The following is a 25,065-nucleotide window of genomic DNA, read 5'->3' as shown; positions in this document are numbered from 1 at the left end:
ACTTTTGCAAGACAGTCAAATTATCTGGATGAATGATAAGTCCTGCTATCTTTGAAACATTTTTTACCTTATTTCATCGATAACACAAAGCCATTGCATCGGTTTATAACCCAATCGATAACCCAGGTCGGGATACAAAATATGTTCAGTAAATTAATAAAATAAAGTAAAACGGGGATAAAACACAGGCACTTCTCTAGACAGTCGTTACGTCACACGCGTCATTACTGCGTGTTGTCAGATGAAGAAGGACCCCAGAAAGCTCTAAAAACAGAACGCGGGCTAATGTAAACTTCGAAAACAGTCTATTTATAACCAAAGTTTCTTAGTAAATAAAAGTCAAAGAAGTAAATTTCGACATATATGTGGAATTAACGCTCTGTCGATGCTGTCTCATCACAGAAGAGTGAAGTTGTCCGTCTGAGCTGGTAAAAACTAGCTGGCTAACATAGCAAGCTAACAGCTAAGGCTGTTACAGCTGCGCAGTTTCGTTTCACAGAAAACTCCCACACTGACTCTGACCAGCCAAGTCTGTTTACTTTACCCGTGTTTCACTACAAAAAACATATTTTGCAGATTGGCATGGGCCGACTTTACCTAACTTTGATAGCTGACCGCTGCTAGCTACAACAAAACCAAGAGGTAACGGTTCATATTTGCAGCAAGTTTGTCAGATTGCGATATTGTGACGTTTTCTATCGTCAAGTTGTGGCAACGTGGAGGAACAAGACACTGCTTGTTAAAAACCATGTTTTGTTGACCAGCCGTAGTTTACGCTTCTCATAAATGTAATGCTAGTACATGAAAGGCGCTGGGGCTGGGGATGACCAAGTGAGGTGTCTATATGTGCGTTTACGTGAAGACTTGTTGATAATATCAGTTTTCCATGGCTGTGCTACTTTGCCCTACACCTGATATCATGACAGAAAATAAAATTCTCACATCCAAACATACATATTTTGCATGGTGTTTACCTGACAATTCCTTAAATATTATTTTGAACACCCCAAAACACCAAAGAAAACGCTAATAAGCTACCTTTGTTTACTTTGCTCAGTGTAAACCAATCGTTCACGAGCAGACTATTGGTGGCATTGTCCACTGCTGTGGCGTTCACTGTCAATAAGATGATTATCACTTTTACCAGTTCTGTCCTCTCTGATCTTGATTTTTTTTTTGTCTTCATGCATGTTAGTTACATATTGAGCATTAATTTGTATGAAAAATTGTAAAGTTAGTATGCCTTCTATTAGATCAACAACTAACATTGGGTGTCTCTCTCATTTATTGTCTCTGTAAATTGCTTATTTTGGAAGGTCAAATGCTAATTAAAATGTAAGCCTCAAGTGATGTGTTAAAACAGTTTAAAAGCATTAATGCTTTAAGAAAATGAGGCAACGTAAGCAACATTTCTCGTTTGAATCCAGCAAATGTTTTGCATTTTGACTTTATGAATATCATGCGCGATATGCATGCAGCTCGCTTTCTAAATTTAGATTTTCAGTCCACACATCAATTAATTGATTAATTGTTTAGGTTTCAGCATTATATGTCACAATGCTTATGGCTTCCTCTCATACATGCATCGTCATTACACAAAGTAGAATCTGCTCTTTTCTATTTCAATTTATTCAAAATTATCTTAACACACGGTGGGGTACTTCTGTCACAGTCCTTGGTGTTCTTTTACATCCACTGTGTGCTATTGCACCTCTTCCATCAGACAGAGTATCTTATTCTTATTGTCCTCTCTGCTCTATTTCAGCCAAAATGAAGAGGAGAGCTGAAGCAACAGCACTGCAGGGGACAAAGAGGCGTCGTGATGATAGCAGCTCAGATGACGAGTCAGAACTATCCAGACAAGGTAGATAAATTAATTTGTCCCTTCTAAACAATGGCTTAGAGAGGAATTTATTGTTATAAGATTATATGCTACTCCATACTGTGATTAGGGTCACTTTAGATTACTTGATTTTCAAGTCAGTCAATGGAGATATATTTTGCTACTTTGAAGAATAATTTATAATATAATAATTTTTGTCCTCCACTGAGGGTCTTTTCCAAGTACTGTTGAATCCCAGAGGAATCACCAAGGTTGTGATTTCATCTAATTGAGAACTAAGTTCAGTACAAGATTGTAATGTTGAGTGATTTGATGGTTATAATTGTCCTTGTGATCAAGGCTGTTAAATCAGGTATTAATCACTGTTATTGTTGAGATTGGTTTGTGTGTATATTTTGGTTTATCCGTCTGTTCTTTTTCTTTTTTATAAGTGAATGGTTTGTACCTGTCTGTTTGTGTGTGTGTGTGGTTTTCTGCTGTCCAGACTCGAGCCAAAATGACTCCCTCAGTGACCAGGAGCAACAGAGACCTGGGTTCTCCATGTCCTCCATGTCATCCTTTGATGCTGCAGATGCAGATACCCCCACACAGGCCGCCTCAAAATTCTCTATGTACAACAGTGTGTCACAAAAACTCATGGTAATGTATTGAAAACCTCACTAACACAATATGTTTCACAGTTAACTCTTTCAGAGTCTGTTATCGTATTTGATAGGTTTTGAAAATGGTTATTTAGCAAAGTATTCATAACTAATACAAAGTTTTCCACTGTTTTTTCCTAACTCCCTTGTCGGTTACCTCTTACACCTCTAGGCCAAGATGGGTTTTCGTGAGGGCGAGGGTCTGGGGAAGTTTGGACAGGGACGCAAGGAGATTGTGGAGGCCTCTACACAGCGAGGTAGAAGGGGTCTCGGCCTTACACTGCAGGGCTTCCAAGGGGAGCTCAATGTCGACTGGCGTGATGAACCAGAGGTACACATCAGTAAATAATAACTGTGTCATCTTTTGATGAAGTGTCTTGAGTTAGTGTCATGATTTTAGGTTTGAAATACCATTCTGGAATCAAGCGTCAGTTGTACCTGTTGAAATGATCTTTGTTTGTCTCTCCTCTGTCTCTTCTCCTGTCTGACTGACCAGCCCAGTGCTGTAGAGAAGGTAGACTGGTTCCCAGAATGCACCACAGAGACCCCGGATACAGATGAGCTGAGGGACTGGATGATTCAGGGAGATGTAAATAAAAACACAGGGACACTCACTTAGACATATACCTGATTATTACAAAAGGTTCATTCCTGCTTATTCTTTTGCATGATACATGCACATACAACAAAGTCTTGTTTTGAACCGCTTACAGAGAAAACTCAAGATTGAAGATGAGACAGAGTTTTGCACTGAAGCTCTTCTGCACACCCTTCTAAGGTGCAAGGTGAGTTATAATGTAAAACACCTGCTGTTCACTTATGTTTAATTTGAATACATTTTTTCTTTAAATTTTACAGATAAATATAGAATAACAGAATCTATATTGAGACACCCCAGCAGTTGATATAGACATTAAGATTGGTTTCTAATTGCATCATTAAAAATTACTTTAAATCTTACATGTGTGCTGTACTCACCTGTGCATTTAGGTCTATAGTCTAATGGTGATTGGTAGTAACATAGAATTTTTATTTATGTGAAGCTCTGTGAATTACATTCTATTCTTAATGGAGCCAAATCATAATACAGTACTTTGGAATATTCCTGAGTTGTGTAACCACAGTGTCTGTCTGATGTTCAGTCAGTGTTTGATGACCTGGAGGGCGAGGAGATGAGGCGAGCTCGGACACGCTCCAACCCTTATGAGACGATCAGAGGAGGTATCTTCCTCAACAGGTCAGTCTTTAGATAGTTACTACAAATGTGACAAATTAACAATGTGAAATAATATTTCATAAATAATTTGCTCTTTTGTTTTATTCAATTTAATTACTTTTGCGCGTATTGAAAAATTGGTTACAGAGAGGCAGGGCTTCAGCCTTTTACAGGTTAGAGGCTGCTTTTGAATGATGAAATCAAACGTTGCTGTGTGTGTGTTGATGATTTATGTTATTTGTGAATGATATCAAATCTGTGATTTACAGAGCAAATTTAATTAATACACTATATGATTCATTTCTGCCTTTTCGAAAAATGGGCCACACAGATACCAAGAACTTTTTGGGATGTTATTTGGGAACTTAATTCACATTCCTAGTACTCCAGATAAATAAGCTTGCAGCAGTTTACTTAAATTTCTAATGAGTACTCTGTGGAGTTCCAATCCTTAAATATGATGACAAATTGTTTTATATGTTTTCTGTATTTAGAGCAGCTATGAAAATGGCGAACATCGACCACTGCTTCGACTATATGTTCACCAACCCAAAGGATTCACAAGGGGTGAGAGGGTCACAGTAACTGCTGATATGTGGTTGTTGAACTTTTGTTGGATCTGGACACACAGGCGCATTTAAACAGATGATGAGCTGATGTCTTTGCCCACTCTCATTATGTAGAAACCTCTGACAAAGGACCGTGAGGGTGAGCTTCTGTACTTTGGTGATGTCTGTGCTGGGCCTGGAGGCTTTTCAGAGTACATACTGTGGAAGAGACGTTGGCATGCGAAGGGCTTTGGCATGACACTGAAAGGACCCTGTGACTTCAAGCTGGAAGATTTCTATGCAGCGCCGAGTGAGCTGTTTGAGCCATATTATGGTACGGTAACAAAAGCTGCACATCACACTCAGGAGATGTCTGATGAATGATTCAGTGAAAGCTTGACCTCTGTATGTCCCAGGTGAGGGAGGGGTGGATGGAGATGGCGACATCACTCGACCAGAAAACATGACTGCCTTTCGAAACTTTGTCCTGGAGAGTACAGAGAGAAGAGGGCTGCACTTCCTCATGGCAGATGGGGTGACTATTCCACATATTCATTTTTTTACACCATGGTAGCCACTGCGAAAAAATCTAAATTTTACATATCAAACAGAGGATGAGTTCACAGATAAAGTTACAACGAGCTTGAGCTTTGAGCCTTGACCTTTCTGTTTAGTGATTAAATAAGTTTTGGCTTAGTGACTGTCTCTGTCTCTGGTAGGGTTTCTCTGTGGAAGGCCAGGAAAATATCCAGGAGATCCTGAGCAAACAGCTGCTGCTCTGTCAGTTCCTCACTGCCATCTCTACACTCAGGACAGGTGTGTGTGTGCATGAAGTCACGTAGTCAGTCTGCATAGCTGTCCGTGAGTGGTTCTTATTTCTCTGGACAGCTGCTGATGTTTCTAAATTTCCTTTAAAAAAGTGGGACATCATGTTCAGTCTCGATATACCTTTGTCACATTCATGTTATGTACTCTTGTGCACATGTACTGCATATCAGGGTCCAGATTAATCATACTGATGCTATTTGTCTTCTTCAGGCGGCCATTTCGTCTGTAAGACTTTTGACCTCTTCACTCCCTTCAGTGTGGGTTTGGTCTACCTGGTCTACCTCTGCTTTGACAGGATCTCTCTCTTCAAACCTGTCACAAGCAGGCCTGCCAACTCTGAGAGGTGGGTCTGTGTCTGTGTGTACCTACTTGTGCAAAAAGATCTCTGGATTTGGTTTTCATGCAGGGCAGGTTGGTTATTATTATATTTTAACTGAGTATTGACACAGTGCAGTTTTGCACATTGTCCAAACCAACTGCCAGAAAGACTACAAAAAAAGAGCTTGTGGGTAACAAGTTTCAGTATAAAGTAGTGGAAAACCCATTGACTCTGGGTTGTCAACACGTCATCAGATCTCATACTGGAGATTGCCTCTAAATATTTTCCATTATACCCAGTGTTTTACTCTGCCTCAGTCGGGAGTTTGTGGTGCTTGTACTGGGAAAAAGATTTAAAAAACTGTCACAAAACAGAAGTTTTATCTGGATGGCATGTGTTTGGTACCAATCTCAAAGTGTAATTTGTAATTTTTATTGAGTCCTAGCACATGACTGGTTGGAAGAAACCTTGATATTTTGTTCTTGAGATTGGATATGTCACTTCCGGGATGAGGAAAATATTTTATTATACTAACTATACTCAAAATTATAAATAAATCAACTGTGCAACGTCTCAGTTAGAAGAAATAGGACAGTCTCTGTTGTCTGGATCCAATTTTTGATTTAGATTTAGAAAAGAAAATTTGTACAGAAAATTCTTGCATCTGTAAATCTCTTCTGACTCATTGCCCCCTCAGGTACATAGTGTGCCGTGGTCTGAAGCCCGGTTCAGATGCTGTCAGGGAATACATGTTCAGAGTCAACCTGAAACTGAACCAGCTGAGGAACACAGATAGAGATGTTACAGAAGTGGTTCCACTGAGCATCATCAAGGAAGACACTGATTTCTATCAGTTTATGGTCAACTCCAATGAGAGGTAGAGGTGCATGATATCCAGTAAAGTCTGTAATTTTTCATTCCATACTGCATGACTGAAAGAAACTGAATTAGCTCTCCCTGCAGACTCTGTGTAGTCCAGATCAAGGCCTTGGCCAAAATCCACGCTTTCGTCGTAGAACCGTGAGTAATCGTTCTTGCACCCGTTCATCTCTACTCATCTACCCATCAACCTCTACACCAGAATATCTGAATGTGTGTCATGGTGTTTATGTGGTGTTTAACTGTGTGACTGTGCTGATGTCTCTAGGACTCTGGCAGAGCCGAAACAAGCCGACATCAGGAAGGAGTGCCTGAAGCTCTGGGGGGTGAGATGAGAATCTATGATATTTGTACTACACTGGAGCTGGACTATTACAGATCTAATACAAATAATAGAGTTTTTGTTTAATAATACAATTTCATTCTATGTTATTCCACCTATAAATAGTTTTTTTTGTCTATTTCCAGGTCCCAGACAAGGCCAGGGTCACTCCTGCTTCCTCAGACCCAAGGTCAAAATTCTACGAGCTGGTCAAGGTCAGTTAATAAATCTGGGATTAAAGAAAACGTACTGGCAAAATACAATGCGGATACATGTGCACAAGTTTTTTCTGTGTTTTTGAGGAGGGTAATTTGTGTGTAATCTGCATATCTGAGACCATATACAACTGCACAATTTACACTTTGACCTTTTCATATAGACTTAAAAAGCGAAAAAATAATGAAGAGAAAAATCCTGTTTGGGCATGATAATCATTAAGTCTGATAATTACAAACACTGTCATAAGTGGACTTCTTGAAAATGTTGAATTTGTCTCATCGTCTGCTCTCCATCACCAACTCTCCTTGTGTCTGTTGCACCTCAGAATTCAGATGTGGAGTCGTTACAGTGCAAGCTCACACCTCTCAACTCCACCACACTCGAGAAGTTGCGTCATATCCTGGACCACAGGTGCATTGTGGGAGGTGGAGAGCAGATCTTTCTTCTAGCATTGGGGGTGAGTCGTAAGAGACAGTGTCGGTCTTGTATTTGTGTTTTGTCCAACTGCGGTGAAGTAGTATGCTTTTCCCACAACTTGCAAAATCCTCTTTCTTTACCCTCTTGGAATAAATATATATTGGAATAAATAAAATGTCTTTTTTCATGATTTTCTTCATTTGATGTCTGATAGCGTCCTTCTGCTCTGCTACTATTAGTATATTATTACAAGCAGTAATGGAACACCTGGGCTAGTTAAGCTTTTTATGTGCAAAATTGTTTCCATTTCTTCTGGAAAAGTTTAAAACAAAGAGCGGACAGGTAGATCCATTCACTCCCAATGTCTTTATTCTCTATGTAGAGGGATAGTGGTGATTGCCAGAGAGACTTCTCTGTTTCTGTGCACAATAACCTGTGTTTGAACCTGTTTTCATCTTATCTGTTCTCTCCAATTCCACTTAACTTGTGTAGAAGTCTCAGAAATACACGTGGGATGGGAAGATGCCTGTGCGCTGGAGGAAACTGGAAAATTTCAAGCTGGAGCTGCCAAGAGATACACTTCTAAGTGTGGAGATCGTCCAAGAGCTGAAGGGCGAGGTCAGACACTGGAGAGTTTAAGGGCTAAGCTGATGCAATATGGGAGCTAGTATATCGAACTCTTTATGACTGACTCAATTTTTATTATAGCTTAAATGATAAACTAATGATAAAACAATTTTGCTGTTTGTTATATATTGCCTTTGACCATTTCAATTACAGCAGGGCTCATTTATCAAATAGTGTGTGGTCATTATTGTTTTTTTTCCCTCCAAAACATGATTTAAAGAATTAGAGCTAAATTTAGAGGATTTGGATCTTAACTGCTGCTTATACATTTGGTTTTACATGTGTGTGTATTTCGTCCATAGGGAAAAGCTCAGCGTAGAATCAACGCAGTTCATGTAATGGATGCACTAATAATCAACGGCACTGATGTAAGAGATCAGCATTTCAACCAACGGTAGGACAGTGTGGTGATTCTGGATCAAACATTTATGGCACCATGTCTGATCTTAATCATACTCACCAAAACACTAATGTCATATACCCAGTGTCAGCCTTTATAATCACTGTTTGTAGCTATTTCTGTACATGCAAGTTGGAGTTGCAGTCCTCTATACTTTACTAAATAATGACCATTGTATATCCAGGATCCAGATGGCTGAGAAGTTTGTGAAGGCGGTAGCCAAACCAAGTAGACCAGACATGAACCCTATCAGGTATTAATTTAAAGCAATTCAACCATTACTTCTGAATGCAGCTTTGTAATTTATGTGCTGGGATTTTATTTTCCTTGGTGGGGCAGTATGAGAACTCTGTATATAAAACATTTTCGCATTATTTCACTGTCTTTCCCAAACAGAGTGAAGGAGGTGTACAGGCTGGAGGAAATGGAGAAAATCTTTGTCAGGTGAGAAAAGACAGGTCTCTCATCACTCAACTATTAAGTTAAATATAATATTTTTTTCCTAAGTGTCAAGGTTTTTCAAAGGTCAAGGTTACATTTGTTGTCTCCTTTGAAAAACAAAATGTCAAAAAAAAAAACATTTTAATTTGTAATTTTCTGGTTTTCCTCATCCAGACTAGAGATGAAGGTAACAAAGAGTTCAGGAGGAGTCCCTCGTCTGTCTTACACCGGCAGAGATGACCGACACTTCCTTCCCACAGGCCTCTACATCATTAAGACTGTCAATGGTTAGTATATGTGTGTGTGTGTGTGTGTGTGTGTCTGAGCATGCTTGTGCTGCAGCTCGGTTTCAGAAATCGGCACTTAAATTCTGCTTCGAGTGACCTTGTCTAAAGTCATTTACTTGTGGTTTTTATGCTGTTAATAACTGAAAACTATCTCTTCCGCTCCTTCCTCTCCGCCTTTTAGAGCCGTGGACGATGGCATACAGTAAGAACTCCAAGATGAAGTTCTTCTATAATAAGATCACCAAGGAATCCACCTATGAAATGCCAACAAACTCTGCTGCTCCCTTTCAGTAAGTACTGCCCTCTCTATTTATGTTCAAACTAAGTGAGTTTAATTATTTGCATTTATTCACTTATTGTATCAAATTGTTGTGGTGGTGGAAGAATAGTTTACAATACAACCTTGAAATATCTTTCGGTAGCCGTGATGAATTTGTCTTCATCCTCAGTGTCTGCCACTCTGAGCGTCTCTTCTGGGCCTGGGTGGACGGGGTCATAGTTCACGATTCTCAGACCCGGGTGGATCCTGAGAAACTGTCCAAAGACGATGTTTTGTCCTTCATCCACCAGAACTACCAGCCCTGAAACTCTCTCCGAGCCCAGAGCTTCACCAGCTACAACCTGAATACAGAATGCACTAAATCATGGAGGACATAGAGCCACAGAAATGTTATAATGCAATTTATTACTTAATATTTTATTTTGATAATGAAAGGAGGGTTATCAAAAACACTTAACAGCTGATTGAAATTATGTGTTTATGAATCCCTGTTTTTATTGTCCTCTTAATATCAATTGATAAACTGTTAGACCATTTCCGAAGGTCCTCTAGTTCCTCCTTATTACGTTGCTTAGAGAAATTGTTATCAGGTTGTAACTGAGTTCTGGAGCTGAAAGTCTTGTTTGTTTTGTTTGCTGCTATTTGTAGCAGTGTCATTTGGATTCCTCGTAAGCAACGGACACTTTGACAAACCACTCTGTCTTTCTGCCTTTTCCACTGCCCTTGGCTCTATTAATTCTAATGAATAAGATTCACCTCATAGGACAATATGAAGACAAAAAGCTGCTGCCATTGTCTCTACATTGAATTGCATGTCCCCGTAGATCTAGTTTTTATGGTTCCTTGTCCATGCCATGCTTATGTGTGTTTGCATACACCATGTTAAGAATGATAGGTAGGGTAACTGCATCCACATCTGTATACACATCCTTGCCTTGCTCTGCATCTGCTTTAAACAGAACTGCTCGTCTTTTCATCTCTGTAGAGACGAGCATCTGTGCGCCAAGTCTTACACACAGGCTCCTTGTTGTTGCTCCTGCAGATCTGTAGCTGATGCCTGAATACAACAAACACATTGATAGTGCTCTAAATTATCCTCAGCATCATTTCGACTTTCATATCACTTAGAGATGTAGCATCTTTCTCCCATTCATACCTGATCTGTCATGGCGTGAGTGTTCAAAATCTGGAAGGTGTCTTAGTTTTTAGGTTGTTTCTCCCTTGACACCTCTTTGTGATTGTGCCTAATATCGCCTGGACTGTGTGTTTCTTAAATGCTGCAAATGAGTTATTTTTCTCTTGTAAAGTTCGCTATCAATCCTTTGATGTAAATAATAATATAGTAAATAAATGGGAGGTGCTCAACCCAGAACATACTCTCAAATGCCTGGTGAAATTTGATTTAGGCTATTGTCTGAGTAATGACCATGACAGCTACAGTGGACACAGCAAAGTATAAACGGCAGCTTTAGATCTAGAAACCAACCACTGTATTGGAGTACTACCTGTCCCGGGTTTTGTGCTGGCCAGTTTGCACTGATTTGATAAAATACTACCTTATTTATGAAAATGCACCATGTGAGCTCAAGTAAAATACTGAAGATATGTTCACAAGTTTACGTAATAATGCAGGATTTAGTTTGTGTTGTACTTCAGATGTGCAAATTCCCAAATCAATCTTTAAAATAATCAAATTACCAAAAAGCAACTGACAGACACTGAACCTGGTTTTTGGGGCCCCTGGAGATCTCTGGGCCATTTTCCCACTTTGCCCAGTTGGTAATCCAGCCATGATGATTATGTCATTGATTTATATGATCTCATTTAAACATTGATGGATTCGGCAAGCTGTTCATATAGCCATGGTGTCTTGACCTTATGCTAAGCTAACCGGCTGCTGAATATGTTTGCTCTGCCAGGGAGCGTTTCAACCTTCCCAAAATGCAGAACTGTTCGTTTGTTCATTACTGTCTGTTCATTTTTTAAATGTGTAATAACTTGTTGTTGTTACTGAGACTGGTTAAATCTTTTACAGATATTTGCAATCATCTTTACAATATTTTGTCTTAAAAATACTCCCTCCAAACAGTCCAGACATTGTTTTTTGTGTGTTTTTTGATCCTTTAGTTACTATCACGTATCTGTGTTTCCTGCATCATTTTGTTACAGGAGTGTAAGGAATCCCACATTCACCCAAACTAAGTTTAATTGAGGCCACATTTGAAATTTCCTCTCTTCATTTACACAGTGACGTCAGCAGCCAACATTGGGCTCTTATTTTGAAACCCAAACTCGCTCAGCCAATCAGATTTCAGCCTTATATAACCGGAAGCGACGTTATGAAAACATTACAAGCGCGCTTCACACGGTCACAGCTGCGATTAATGTTCAGGTAATTATGTCTTTTTCTGTCTCATTTCTGTAAGTTTACAACTTGCAAGATGTCAGATGTGTTCAAATAAAGGTGTTTAAGTTAGACGGTGAAGAATTACTTCGCTAAGTATTAATATTTGACTAATCATGGTTGTTTTTATAAGATAAGATACATTTGGATACATCACTAGTGTCATTTGACTTGATATGGCAGGTTATTCACCTGTGTTGGGTTTTACATTATATAATTGTACATACGGTACTTTGCAGTGGTTGGAAAACGTCACTCGATGTTAAAGGGAGTTTTGACACCTGCTCACACGTCATGCTGAAAGCTGTGGGACAAGCTCTCTTCTCAAGTGGACTGCAGAATCCCAAATTCACAGCAGAGGAGAAAAAGGTAAATGTTTTGCCAGGATACCTTGTAAAATGAAAACGACACTTAACCTTCGGCCTTCTGAATCTTCTGTTTGTCACGCTATCATGGGACAAAAGAGTGTAGTGAATTAAGATCAGAAAAATAATCGACATCTTTCTCAAAGTTGATTCTACTCTTTTCTCATAACTGAGGTTATAAATAAATAAATAAATGAGAAAAACACCAGCTTCACTAGTGTCAATGTGTAGGTATATCCAATATTCACAGTAAGCACCTTTTTTTTTTTTTTAATATAAACTAGTTGTGGAAATGTACAGTAAAGACAAATGTCTGGATGAAGCAAAATTGTGTACATATATAAACTAGAAATTACTGTGCAAAGCTCTCCTATCTGGCCACACATGACCTTCCTTCCTTCTGATACACTCTGCCTCCAACTAAATCAAGGAATCTAATACATCAACATACATTTTACCTTTTCCCTAAGCATGTTGTCCTTCTTCGATGTCTGTCTTCTATATATGTGTGATCTGCGGTGACTCAGTTTCAAATGTGTTTGAGAAATGACTCTGTGAGTTGCATTGTCAAACTGCATTTTACAACATGTGGGAAGTTGCTCAAAAATCCAGCGACAGATGAATTCTGTAGATAACCTTGTTATCAATTCTTGTAATGACTCTTCCAGATAACTTCTGATGTCTAATTTAAAGGTTTATTGTGAGCTGTGACCCCTCAGATATTTTTGCATGTGATCCAGAAGGAACACAGTTGAATGCATGTCTTGGAGTAATAGAGTTCAATAGAAAAATAGTGTGATTCATTTCAACAGAAATAAATAATGTAATAAAACCAGTAATGATTTGCAACTATATTGAGTGTGTGTGTGTGTCTGTTTTCCAGGGAGAAGACTATGAAATCCGCACCTACCATGCCACCAAGTGGGTGAGCACCTCTCTGAGTGGGATGCAACTGGATGCAGCCATGAACACTGGCTTCCGCAGGCTCTTCCGTTACATCCAGGGCAACAATCAAAACAGTGAGTTTGAAGAAATTTATCTCTAAAATGTAATATTCTTCATTCTGTTGTTTGTGATGCTTTTAGTTTGTGTTGTTGTGAAGTGTCAAGTGAAAATGAAACTCGATTAAACACAATCAGTCAAGTAAACGATGTTCAGAAGATACAGAATGAAGTTATGGATAATTTCATCTCAAGACAAGGGAGCTGGTGAATAATTGCAAGAGGAAGTTCACTTTAGTGCTCGCTCAGCAGTTTGTAACAGCACCGCTGCCTCTGTCTTACTCAGCAGTTTATGGCAGCATTATTTATGAGAATACATACAGTTTGTGCTGTTGACTAGTGAGGTCTGCAGTGTTAGGAGTGTGAGATCTGTAATCATGGTGTTTAATTTGCTACATGTGCCACACATTGTGCTAATATGTCAACCATCTGTTCATGTGTCATTATGTGCTGAGGTTTTGATGTCACCTGGCAACTGAGGGTTTGACTAGGAAATGTTATCTTACTTGAGCTGGTTACTCATAAGACCAATCAGAATAAATATCGTATATAGCTAGTTTGTTTAATGCCTGTCAGATTTGTGTGTGTGCTGCTGTTTTTTTGTTTTTTTTTGTCCTTTTTTTTTTTTTTTTTTTTTTTAAATGCAATTTTTACTTCAGAGGTCAAAGTGGAAATGACGGCCCCTGTGACGTGCCGTGTCGACCCTGGAGCCGGCCCTGCATGTGAATCTCACTTCACTGTATCCTTCTACATCCCAGAGGAGCATCAGGCCAGTCCCCCGGAGCCTAGTGACCCGGAGGTGTTTGTGGAGAACAGGAAAGAGTTCACAGCTTATATCAGGTAGAGTAAAACCTAATCATTAACAGATTATAGGTTTCAATGCTAATTCAAGATGATAATGTGTAAAAGTGTTTGCTTGTTGTTGTTATTAATATTATTATTATTATTATTATTATTGTTTTTGTAAGTTCATTATAATTGCATTTTCCTCTTTTATTTTATTACATTTTTTTTTTTTACAAATCTTCCAAATGATTGCAGATACCAAAACAAAAAAGTACATTTCCAAAGAGAATTGGTAAAATTAAGACTTTATTCTTCCAGGACATACGGTGGTTTCTCCAATGAGAATATGAAGCGTGAAGAGCTGCTGAAACTTCTGGAGAGCCTGCAGAGGGACGTCGTCCCATACGTCGACAAGCCGTTCTACACAGTCGGCTACGACAGCCCCTTCAAACTGACCAACCGCAGGAACGAGGTCTGGGTCCTCAAGAAGGAACACGAGCAGTAGAGAGTTTTAAAGGTCACACACGCACGCACACACACACACACACACACAGCATCCGGCCTACTGCAACTTAAAAATACTAGACTTTTACATGATCATCTCACAACACATGATAAATTTCAGTTTTACAGCGCTTTTCAATGAAGTATGATGAATTAACTTTAAAGGTCACATTAACAAGTACTGTTGAATATCTTTTTACTTTTCTGACTGAGTAAGTTATGCAGTGAATGCTTTGACTAAAAGTTACTGAATTAGACTCATTGTAAGTCTGGAAAAAGTGACCAAACGCATAGTAAAGTGCGCTCTAACAGGCCATCATCTAGCATCCATTAACCAAATGGCCACAGTGGAACAATATTTCCAGCAGAGGGAGCCAAGTAGTCAGAGGACATGTCCCTCTTGGTGCATTTCATTAGGACAAAAACCTTAAGTGCCTCTTTTAATGAATGACTTGTTGAAAACACACTAATTTTCAGCTTTTTTTTTTTTTTTGTGCACATTGCTAACTTTTATTTATTCAGAGATTCTCAAAGGGGAAAAAAATACTTGAAAATTCAGTTATATGGTAAATATTTTTATTTAAAACAATGTAACAAGAGTCTGCAAGATGTAAAAATAAAGGATAAGTTCACATTTTTCATCTTTTGTAATGCACTACTTACATGCCTATGTGTACATTAAAGCTATTATTGGTCAATCTCTTCTTATGAAGAGAGGGAATGATTTCAGTGACGTTTAACGTACATGTGGGCCTGTGAGCATTGCGAGCAACATAGGCAAAATTTGCGAAACGTGCTCTTTGTGGGAAGGTGGCTCTGCCTGACAAAATGTTGGTAGATGTCAGTTTATCGGATCCTACACCTCACCTAGCTGTCACCGCTATCACACCTGTTATGATGAACGGCTGAGTCACTGTTAATCTAGACCAGTCATCTATCATTTTTATTTGCAGCAAACATGTCTGTGATGAATTAATGAGTGTGTAGTTACCTGGCTCTGATCTACCAACATTTCTTTGGTGCCTTGTGGGTGTAAGACATCGGCAAAGAGCGACAGTTGCAAGCTAACAAACATTATGCCATTTTTTATACATTAAATCAATCTTTATATTTTTAGCTCCTGATGTAGTAGAAATTGTGTTTTTAATGTTGAAGAAGGGATACGACATGGTTCTTGTCATGGGAAAGAAGACTTAAGCACTGCACTGATATGTGAATCATGGGAAATATTAGTTGCTTCTAAATAATGTGAAAGAATGTTAAATTTAGTATCTCATAAATAATAAATATAACTCATCATCAAATGATCGATTACTCTGATAATTTATTACCTCCATCTCAACTGTGTAATTATGTTTTTGTCATCCCTATTCCGTGATGGGATTTAAAAAAAAAAAAAAAAAATTTTCCACAAAACTTCTTCCTGAGTTGTTTATCTGATCCGTATGTTATACAATTCAGACCGTCCTCCACACTCTGATGGTCATGACCTTTTATCAGTCAGATGAAATCCTCGCCACAGTTGACTTCACCCTCTATCCTCTCTCACCTTCTCCTTTCCCGTGCTCTCGTCGTCGTCCATGTTTGCTGAGTCATTCGTTTTATTTGTGGCAGAATTGTTCCCAATATCATGTTCAGACACTCGGCAGAACCGACATCTGACAAATGACACGTATACGCTCTCCACCGTCGTCTGTTGTTCAGCAGTCAGATCGATCTCATTGGCCATGCTCACTGAGGTGAAACATCGCTGCGGAGAGGAAATGTATAATGAGACTCTCTGTTTTATTCCAAATACCACAGTCGCGTATTTTAATTTTATCTAGCCCCTCCAACCTGGTGGAAACCTTGAGCTGATGTAGAGGACAGGGTGTAAAAATACTTCACTGACAAAACTCATTTTCTGGTGACAGAGATTAACTTAGTAAAAATTAATGTGCAGTAATGAGCAGTGGTACATTTTAGGCAGTTTTTTTTTTTTTTTTTTTTTTTTAAGGCTCCAGTTTCTTCCCACATCCCATATTGCAAATTAGAGAGACTGGAGACTTTATATTGCCAAAACCGTGGGAGTCAGAGAATGTGTGAGTGGTTGTCTCCTTTGCATGTGTGTTAAATTTACATTGTTGGCAACTGTTTTCCAAAGCAGGTTTTAATATTGTAGTTATTCCATCCAGACATTTTAGTCCACTGTGAGTATCAGGGCTGCAAAAAACAATTTTCTTTCGGTTCATCTGACTATTACTTTCTCAGTTAATTATTTAGTTTATGAAAGAGCCCAAAGTGGTGTCTTGAATATCTTGTGAAAGGTGATGTTTTTTTCTTCCAACAGTCCAAAAGCCAAATATATTTAATTTCCTTTCATGACAGAGAATACCAGCAAATCATCATGTTTCAGAAGCTGAAACCTTTAACAGTTTGACATTTTAGTTGAAAAATGACTCAGTTAAGGATAGTTCATGAATTATTTGATCAATTAATTGATTTATTGTTGCAGCTCTATTTAAGATTATAAACGTTTAAAGAGTTGAGAGATTTGATACTGAACTTAAGTAATCACAACTCTGTGTGTGTGTGTGTGTGTATTTATACACACACACGAGGAATCGCAAATTGATCAGAGGAAAAAAAACCTTTTTGTTACAAAATTATTACACTTTCTGCAAATTTGATTCTGAAATACTGGCAAGTTTTTCATCTGCAGGTCTTTTAAACTATTCACTGATAACAAATCAATCATGTCTCTCTCTGAATTAAAGTGATCTCAACTAATAGACAAATGCAACTTGTGACATACGGTCAAAAAAAAAACATTCAGGCAAAAATCTGACGTCTAAGTTTGGAGAGACATTAAATTTAATTTACATTACTGTTTTCATAATGCCATGTTTGACACTTTACTTTAGCTGACTGAGAGTTGGAGCTTCCCTGAATGCATCAGCAAGGAAACATTTTAAAACAGCCCCATATTCACAGCTGCATTTTTATGCAAGGTGACTAAAAGTTTCCTGTGACAGAATGATGGACCTGTTTTAGGCAGAGCCTTTGCATGTTGAATTATTATTATTTATTTATTTTTTAAATAGTGCACTGGTATTGAAAGATGTTTTTGAAATGGGTTGTCGGTAATGTCAAATGTTATTCTTCATTAAGGGACCAAAACATGCAAAGCTACTGATACTGTCCTTTTTTTAAAAGCCTAAGTGAACAGTCACTCCTCTATTTTGCCCCAGCACGTGTGTCAAATTGTAAATACTGTATTTTGCTTTTTATGGCTGAATATTCGGAGCCGTTCCCGTTGATCAGGCTGAGTCATTCTACAAAGGCTCTTCAGGCACTGAAACGCAGTTGATAACTATTCTGTTCCTTGCCATCTACTGTGTTCAAGTCAATATGGTTGATCAGTTTCATTTGTCACTTCATGCACCTGTGTCTTGTAAGAGCACTGTACAGAGGGTCTTGTATATAAGAGGAAAGGGGAAAAGCACTGGAGTGTCAATAGTGTGATTATGCTTGGAGTTTGTATTGATTTCTGTGTCACAGCCAGATGGACACGGTATTGGTGAGCGTCGGAGGCCAGGTGACTCTGCTAAATAGGAGGGTGGAGGGAAAACATTAAAAGGCTGTCAGTGTTTCTGTGCTCTTGGGAATGAATGCTCAATGTGCTGAGGGCTTGAAATGACAGCATGGTACTGAAGGGAATGTGTAAGTCAAATAGTCACGACTGATCAACTGTGCAGCAGTGGAAAGGTCTATTATGGGCTGAGCCTTTGATTCAGTATGTGTCCTAATAGGATGTCCAGATGGAGACATAACTGATGACCCTGCAGGGGGGAGGCGGGGTAACCGATGGCCTCTGGAGTTTTCCAGATGACGGACGAGTGTGGATGCCATGGCGATGGCGCTAATGAGGCGGTGATTTGGGGTGTTGGGTGGGCAGATGGCCGTGAATCACTCAGAGGGAGAGAAATGACACAGAGACCTGGCTCTTTAAATATCACCTTGTTTTTTTTTGTTTTTTTTGTTGTTTTTTATTACACAGACATACACAAGAGCGTTAGCAGCCCGCCTTCAGCTCCACTCCCACTACTTCACGACTTCCTCTTCTGTCCTCTCGTCTTTTTCACAAGCTCTCTGAGATTGAGACGTTTCCTGTCATGAGATGAGCCCCGGCCCCAAGTGCTCAATCATGGTCAGGCGGGAGCTGGGGGGCGAGACACACTTTGGTCACAGGTGATTAAACCACAGGGTGTTATGGCTGTTAGGAGGTTATGACGTCTCGAGCCTGTCACCTCAGTTCATGTCTCTGAAGAGACCACATTTACTCAGCTGTGAGCACCAGTGTGTGGTTTGCATGACTCAAGATTAAGGGCAGTAGAAGGCTGAAGCATAAATATTGACATTATTCGATTTTTGAAGCACCTTTTTTTTTTTTAAAAGAAAGAAATGAACTGGTTGGATCAGTGGAGTAAATGTGGCTCTTGTTCCTCCTAACCCTTCTTCCCTGTGCCTCCATCACCCTGCTTGACAGTTTACCATACTGCAACCCTGCTATGTGAAAATAAATAATCTACAAAAAGGAAACCACTCCCTTCCAGCAAACACAGAGCTCTAAAAATGTACAAATTCTTTGAAAATAAGTCAAACTGTTACTTAAAACTAATTTCTCTATGTATTTACATACAGAACCATATAAAACTGCAAAGGGATAAACTTAGCAGAAAGGTCAACGTCATTATAGAAATCATTTAAGCCTTAAAAAGGTTCTAGTAGGTCTCTGCAAACTTAATGGTTGGACCATTTGCATGTGGTGTCAGACAAGTGGTCACTCTTTGATTGTGTTCACGTCCAGATTAACGGCCAGCTACGCTTAATTTTTTCAGCTCTTTGGTAACCAACATTCTCACTAAAAGACCCGGACAGTAAAACAAGCTTTTTATCATTTCCGGCTTTACATTTATAGATTTATTCTTAACTCCCAAAACACAAGTCTTGACATCACTTGTTTATTAAAACAATCTTTAAAACATACTTTCTTTAAATCACAAACAAAGAAAAGACCTATGCACAGTGCAAAATCTATAAACTAAAAGTTAATTAATAGAGGTTTTATGAGCCTTTTTCATAGAGTAGTGTTTTGGCTGAGCCTTCGTACCCCCAACCATTTTCCACTTCCTGCCCGTCACTAGCTGGCAGCACTGAGCCCTCTGCACTTTCTGTGGACCTCTGAATACACCCCAGCTCTGCAAACTACACCACCGAACCATAAGAGCAGAAAGCAAAAAACCTGGTGATAACCGTAACTGAAGTTGTACCGTGGAGGTGTCTGCTGTGCCACGTCCTCGAGTTCTTTCCACAACATAAAGAGCTGTCTGAAGGCAACATTCGCAGGCCGTGGCGCTCTCAAAACACTTCCCAGAGCCAACAGGAGAGAAGCAGAAGCTTAGAAGATTCACGAGGCGAGCGTCCGGCACACCTTTACATCCCACTCTTTCCAACTGCCTAGCTACGTAGCACCACAGCAGTAAAGTTAAGCAAACAACTTGTGACTTTTCGATTCCTTCGATTCACCTTAATTTGCCATCTGAACCTTGTCCTTCAAAGAAACTAAAGGGTTCCTGCATGTTAAGGACAGGGTAAAGTAAAAAAAAAAAAAAAAAAACAGCAAAACAAACAGAAAACAAACTAAGAACACCAGGCGTAAAAGAAACACTATTCTTTTAACACAGAGGGTGAGTCACCAAACGAAGGAGAATGAGAATCAGGAGAGTTTTGAAAAGCTGAAGCACAACCAGTTCTCCACTTCAGACTAAGTTCAGCTGAGTCCATGATGGGGTGACCTCTGCCCTCACACCAGGACCTGACATGTCCACTCCCTTAGGGGCAGCGCAGAGGGGGCGGGGCTCAGGAAGGTGTCTCTTCTATTGGCTCTTCTTCCTGCCCCCTGCCTGGTTACGACGAATGAGTTCAGCTCCCTGAATCGAAGGGGCAGTCCTTGCTCTTTAACTTCAGCTCTCTTCAGAGAAAGTGCCATTGGAGTCTTTGAGCAGAGGGAGAGTCTGGACTGTGGGTCCAGACGGACTTTCTGTAGTGTCTCCATACTCGCTCTCAGCTAACTCCCCCTCGCGCTCGCAGATAACTGTCATTGGGCTGCTGAGGATTCGACTGCGTGCGTTGTATTTGCTGCTAGCAGCAGAGGGCGGTGTGCGAGAGCGCCCATACTTAAACCCACTCATTGAAAAGGATGGTGAAGTTGGTGAGGACAGAGCCAAGGCCTCATAGCGGGTCCACTCATCTGTTGCCCGTTTACCACGACCGGGGGAGCCACATGGGCTGTGCGGTGCTGTCGGGGAGGAGGGCGATGCAGCAGGGGGGTCTAATGCTGACTCAGAGCGTGTTCTCTGGAAGCGAGGGTCAGTGGAGCGAAGCATCTCAGCAGCCGACATCCTGAAGCTGGTCTCAGAGCGGCTGCCCTTCTTGAGGAGAAGGGCCTTAAATGTGTCGCTGCTGGTGGAGGACTTGCGGAGGTTGCGCTGGATGGAGCCCATCTGCCGGGGCAGAGAGGACACCGTCCCTGGAGACTGGCCTGTTGGGGTGACGGGTGGAGAATGTGGGTTGCTCCCACCCCGGGACTTGTCCTCCTCAGACTCCTTGCGACCCAGGACCTTGCGCTTCGACCTAGGGTGAGATATGGATCACCAGATTAATGACATGTTCCTAGAAATTCTGCAGCGTGAGTGAGTGCAAGCAAGGTTAATTTATTTGTAAAGAGTAAAATAACTTAAGGGCAACTGAATGTGGATTTGACAGAGGAGCAAATAGAGGAAGAAATGTAAGAGTTGGGGGCAGTGTTGTCAGGAAACTACATCAGACTTAATTATCTAAATTAAAATTAGGGTGCAGCATATGGGATTTCATACATGTGAGCAGAAAGCTCAGCCTTGTGAATGTTTGTGTTGCTGAAGCTTAAATAAAATAAAAACTGCACTTAAAATACTTGGCCCACATGCCTTCAAATCTTTGTCCCAAATTTGCCATATGTCAGCTCTGCCCCCAGCAATCATGCATCACAGCACGAATCTTTAAAAAAAATGCAGACAATAGGAGCACTGAGTGATGTGGACACTCTCAAAAAAAAAAAAAGGAAAGAGTAATGAGAAGAAGAGTTATATATTATCATTAAATAAATCCAATGAGTCTTTACAAGAGAAGCTGCAGACGCTGCAACTTTGCAAGAAAGCTCAGACGCGGCACAATGAAATTACTCAACAACACAAACTGGGAGAAGTGCCCAAAGCAGCTTTAATCACACAAGGACAATTCAGCCTCTCAGCAGGGAGTATCAGAGTGGTTGACTGCACCACCCAGCCTACACTGTCTATAACTCCTGCACTAAAGCATAGCAATAAAGCTCAATACTGGTAGAATATGGGGGATTAGGGCTAGCAGTGAGACAGCCTTATTAATCTGTGGTACAGGGGGTTGCACCATGGGATTACTGCAGCTAATCCAAAGGTAGCATCACAGCGCTGGCAGAAACAAGGCTTGCTAATTAAAGGGAAGGGGCTACTTGCCACTTCGCACCTCTCTAGAAAGGATGCACCCACACACTGCATGCCCCCTCTGCACAGGGGAGGAGAGAGGATGAGAGGGGAGACAGAAATGATTAAAGGCATGAAAAATACAGATTGTGTGATAAGGAAGAGAGATTTGATGCTCAAGGTAAAGAGAGGAGTGAGAAGGGTGCAGTGAGACAAAATCCTTAATCCTCAGATTAGATCTACAGAAAGTTCTTCCATAGAGGACAAAAAAAAACCTGTAGAGAAAAATAATTCTGAAGGTCAAATGCGAGGGAGGACTGAAGGATAGAAATGAATTGTGTGAGACTAAGTCTGCATTCTGATTTAGACTGCATAATGTGAGTCTGTGCCCTAAATTCAACCTCCATCTTGCGTCGTCCCCTGCGAGCTTCCTCGCCACATTAGCCCAACAGCATTACATAAGATTTTTCTCACACACACTCACACGTGCATACACTCACACCTGAATTCAGTCAACCAAGACCACTCCATACTGAACTCGCAGTGGTAAACACACAAATACGAAAACCAAAATACGGACTAATGGATGGCAGCGAGGCCAGCGTCAGTTATATAGGTAAACAGGTCTGCAATATAAGACGCAGCTCAGAGCACTTGATCGATCTCCTCTTGGCTGTATTGCATTTGGTTTGGAGGATCTCCCTCCCTCCAGACAAGTTGTATTTCCTGCTGCAGCTGTGAAGACACTCCATTCAAGGTTTTCATCATTCTCCATTCTCCCAGAGAGAGAGAGAGGGAGAGAGAGAAGATGGGGAAGTGAAATGACAGATGAGAGGAGGAGAGGAAACAAGTCAGAGGAGCAGTTAGACAACATCTGTGCCAGAAAGACGCTATTGAAAACTGTGTATATATAAGTATATGAATCTGAAAGCTTGCATTTCAAAGTGCAGCATATATTCATGTTTTTGAATTAAAAAATGTTACATAATAATGTCAACAATCTAACCTCAGATTACTCAAATGGATTTAAATGAATTAGTAGCCGAGTTCATTCTTTGCAGTTTTTAACTCCTCTCATAATGTTAACAGCACAGCCAGGAGTCCATCTGCACTTCCCACTTATGATAAATGCCTCTATATGTTCTACACTTGCGAGGTGTGATGGAGGAGGAGGAGGAGGAGCACAGAAAAGCAAGTGCAAAACAAGAGTTTGATGGTAAGGTTTATGCACGCACACTTACACAATCTTCATGTATAATTGAGCTGCACAATAAATCGCGCTTGCACCATAAATACATACACAATCTGTTGCCCGCAGAGATAAAATCCTGTGAAATGAAATCCTGTGATGCTCAAGAGAACTCCCGACTGCCGCTGCACGTGACCGCGAAACACAAACTGGCGGGCTGCATGAGAAATTTATGTGTGTGCTTCTCTTTGAAGCACGGAAGCACGTATACAATATATGTCAGATACCCTAGAGCAGAGGCAGAAACAGAGAGAGGGAGGAAGAAAACAGCACGAGCCAGTCTCTCAGGTGGCCTCTAACCTAGATTAAGACCAGAGGGTGTCGAGTGGTTAAATAATGGATGAAGCAACAGCCTTTTCTCCTGCTGAGAATGAGCAATGCTAATTTGACTACACTAACACAGATGCCTCGATAAACATTTGACTACTGACTCGTATTGCTTCCTAAATTGTTGCCTCTACGTGGCCCTTCAATGGCCGGAATCAGAAAAAGCTCCCCGGCTGGGAGGGACCCCGGAGACCAGTTATTTGACAGATGCATACGCGTGCAGATGGGACAGCGCTGGGTAAAGTTATGGCTGAGGGGTGGAGGGCAGGGGGAGGAGGAGGAGAGGAGAGGAAGGGAGATTGAAAAACAGAAATCATGGATTGAAGGGTGAGGGTGAGGGTGGGGGGGGGTTCAGGGTGATATGTTGTGGTTTATGGGAAGGGGGCTGAGAAAGAGGGAATGAGATGTTGACAGAAAAAAAAAGGGAAAGAGGAGGGAGGAAAACAAACAAACAGAAAGTGGAATGACAGAGTACTAGAGGAAAAATAAACTAGCTCAGTGGACTAAATTATGTATCGGGAGTTGAAGTCGGTGAGGAGTGAGGAAGTTGGAGTAGATGAAGTGGAGTGACAAGAGGCGTAAAAGAGAGAAGTGCATCATGGTACCTGTGAATGGCAGCAAAGAGGTCCTCTGTGGTTCTGGGCCGTGTGGGAGTCGGGGTCACCATTTTCTCCCCGTTGGTTGACGGAGACGATTCAGCCGTACTGGAGTCGAACACCTCACCTGAAACAGAGGAACATACAAGTTACACACACACACACACACACACACACACACACACAAACAAACCATGCGCACTTTAGGTTGCACATGCTCATGAATCCGCCATCCTGTCGCATTAACCTGGCAGGCTATGAAATCTGAAGTGGTACCGGGGAGGTGCTGGACTGTCTTCTTACATTCTCTTTCTGTCTCTAGATTCCCTCTCCTTTCTTCTCCTCTAGTTCAGTCTCTTTTCTCCTCCTCCTCCTTTCAACCTCCGCGCTTCGACTGCCTGAGCCGCTGTAGGCAGTCTCACTTTACGCTCTCCCCCATCCTCCCCTTCATCCCCTTACCAGATCTGTTCCCCTCCCCTCTGATACAACGGAGCCCCTCCCCCTTCTCCCATCAACCACGAAAAGCATCTCCCATGGGACACCCCCCCCCTTACCTCAGTGGGAGAAGGGAGCAGGAGAGAGAGAGAGAGAGAGAGAGAGAGAGAGAGAGAGAGAGAGAGAGAGAGAGAGAGAGAGAGAGAGAGAGAGAGAGAGAGAGAGAGAGGAGAGAGAGAGAGAAGAGAGAGAGAGAGAGAGAGAGAGGAGAGAGAGAGAGAGAGAGAGAGAGAGAGAGAGAGAGAGAGAGAGAGAGAGAGAGAGAGAGGAGCTGAGTAGGACAGACTGAGGATAAGAGATTAACAGAAAAGAAGAGGGAAAAAGCAGAGAGGCAAAATGGATATTTGAAAATAAGGATGGATGGTGGAGGGAGAGGGGGGGGGCGATGCAGGGAAAAATGAAGGGACAGTAGCCACAAGAGATGTTTGCATATAAAATGCAGAAGAGAGTGAGTAAGAGAATGAATTCAAGAGGCTGCAGCACTGCTGTCCCGGTGATAAGCTGTCACTACTGCGCTTTTTTCACAGTTTTCA

At 40.8% G+C, this 25,065-nt stretch overlaps 3 protein-coding genes across 14 annotated transcripts in view; 2 read left to right on the top strand and 1 right to left on the bottom strand.

The window, feature by feature from the left end:
• The first annotated feature begins 242 nt into the window (after positions 1 to 242).
• On the top strand, positions 243 to 11,358 carry cmtr1 (cap methyltransferase 1). Of its 3 annotated transcripts, XM_056405750.1 has the most exons (25): positions 243 to 428; positions 577 to 642; positions 1,766 to 1,864; positions 2,328 to 2,482; positions 2,657 to 2,815; positions 2,981 to 3,073; positions 3,198 to 3,269; positions 3,627 to 3,721; positions 4,195 to 4,267; positions 4,384 to 4,582; positions 4,665 to 4,783; positions 4,968 to 5,064; positions 5,287 to 5,419; positions 6,093 to 6,272; positions 6,359 to 6,415; positions 6,543 to 6,600; positions 6,743 to 6,811; positions 7,141 to 7,272; positions 7,725 to 7,850; positions 8,162 to 8,253; positions 8,444 to 8,512; positions 8,656 to 8,703; positions 8,875 to 8,987; positions 9,169 to 9,277; positions 9,437 to 11,358. In XM_056405750.1, exons 3-25 carry the CDS (start codon positions 1,771 to 1,773, stop codon positions 9,570 to 9,572), a joined length of 2,478 nt encoding a protein of 825 aa, XP_056261725.1. In that variant the 5' UTR covers positions 243 to 428; positions 577 to 642; positions 1,766 to 1,770; the 3' UTR covers positions 9,573 to 11,358. The 3 variants fall into 3 exon arrangements, with proteins under 3 accessions (XP_056261725.1, XP_056261723.1, XP_056261722.1); XM_056405748.1 differs by lacking the exon at positions 577 to 642; XM_056405747.1 differs by having other exon boundaries at positions 243 to 642.
• A 66-nt stretch (positions 11,359 to 11,424) lies between these two features.
• hebp2 (heme binding protein 2) lies at positions 11,425 to 18,757 on the top strand. 2 transcript variants are annotated; one of them, XM_056405752.1, is made up of 5 exons: positions 11,425 to 11,659; positions 11,911 to 12,040; positions 12,920 to 13,055; positions 13,796 to 13,877; positions 14,142 to 18,757. In XM_056405752.1, exons 1-5 carry the CDS (start codon positions 11,607 to 11,609, stop codon positions 14,326 to 14,328), a joined length of 588 nt encoding a protein of 195 aa, XP_056261727.1. In that variant the 5' UTR covers positions 11,425 to 11,606; the 3' UTR covers positions 14,329 to 18,757. The 2 variants fall into 2 exon arrangements, with proteins under 2 accessions (XP_056261727.1, XP_056261726.1); XM_056405751.1 differs by having other exon boundaries at positions 11,476 to 11,659; positions 13,697 to 13,877.
• nhsl1b (NHS-like 1b) overlaps positions 18,312 to 25,065 on the bottom strand; it is a 105,231-nt gene continuing 98,477 nt past the window's right edge. For 5 of the 9 annotated variants that reach the window (XM_056405738.1, XM_056405740.1, XM_056405743.1 and 2 more), the window contains exons 7-9: positions 24,047 to 24,164; positions 21,909 to 21,947; positions 18,312 to 21,002 (exon numbers count right to left, since the gene is read on the bottom strand). In XM_056405738.1, coding sequence (XP_056261713.1) covers positions 20,333 to 21,002; positions 21,909 to 21,947; positions 24,047 to 24,164 — 827 coding nt within the window. In that variant the 3' untranslated portion in view covers positions 18,312 to 20,332. The remainder of the gene's footprint in view (positions 21,003 to 21,908; positions 21,948 to 24,046; positions 24,165 to 25,065) is intronic. The other 4 variants (XM_056405739.1, XM_056405745.1, XM_056405746.1 and 1 more) reach the window with 1 other exon arrangement.

Source organism: Seriola aureovittata, chromosome 19 (assembly GCF_021018895.1).
Source record: "Seriola aureovittata isolate HTS-2021-v1 ecotype China chromosome 19, ASM2101889v1, whole genome shotgun sequence".
Classification (NCBI taxonomy): Eukaryota; Metazoa; Chordata; class Actinopteri; order Carangiformes; family Carangidae; genus Seriola; species Seriola aureovittata.
The sequence above is the reverse complement of the archived record's forward strand: the minus strand, read 5'-3'. Positions and strand labels throughout refer to the sequence as shown.

What these genes read in the sequence shown, in the direction of transcription:
- cmtr1 (XM_056405748.1), top strand. Translation starts at nt 1,771, where the DNA reads ATGAAGAGGAGAGCTGAAGCAACAGCACTGCAGGGGACAAAGAGGCGT. An exon ending in AATTCTACGAGCTGGTCAAG is followed by an intron (nt 6,812 to 7,140) that starts GTCAGTTAATAA and finishes GTTGCACCTCAG; the next exon opens with AATTCAGATGTGGAGTCGTT. An exon ending in TCTTTCTTCTAGCATTGGGG is followed by an intron (nt 7,273 to 7,724) that starts GTGAGTCGTAAG and finishes TAACTTGTGTAG; the next exon opens with AAGTCTCAGAAATACACGTG.
- hebp2 (XM_056405751.1), top strand. Translation starts at nt 11,607, where the DNA reads ATGAAAACATTACAAGCGCGCTTCACACGGTCACAGCTGCGATTAATG. An exon ending in CAGCTGCGATTAATGTTCAG is followed by an intron (nt 11,660 to 11,910) that starts GTAATTATGTCT and finishes GGTACTTTGCAG; the next exon opens with TGGTTGGAAAACGTCACTCG. An exon ending in CCAGGGCAACAATCAAAACA is followed by an intron (nt 13,056 to 13,696) that starts GTGAGTTTGAAG and finishes TTTTTACTTCAG; the next exon opens with AGGTCAAAGTGGAAATGACG.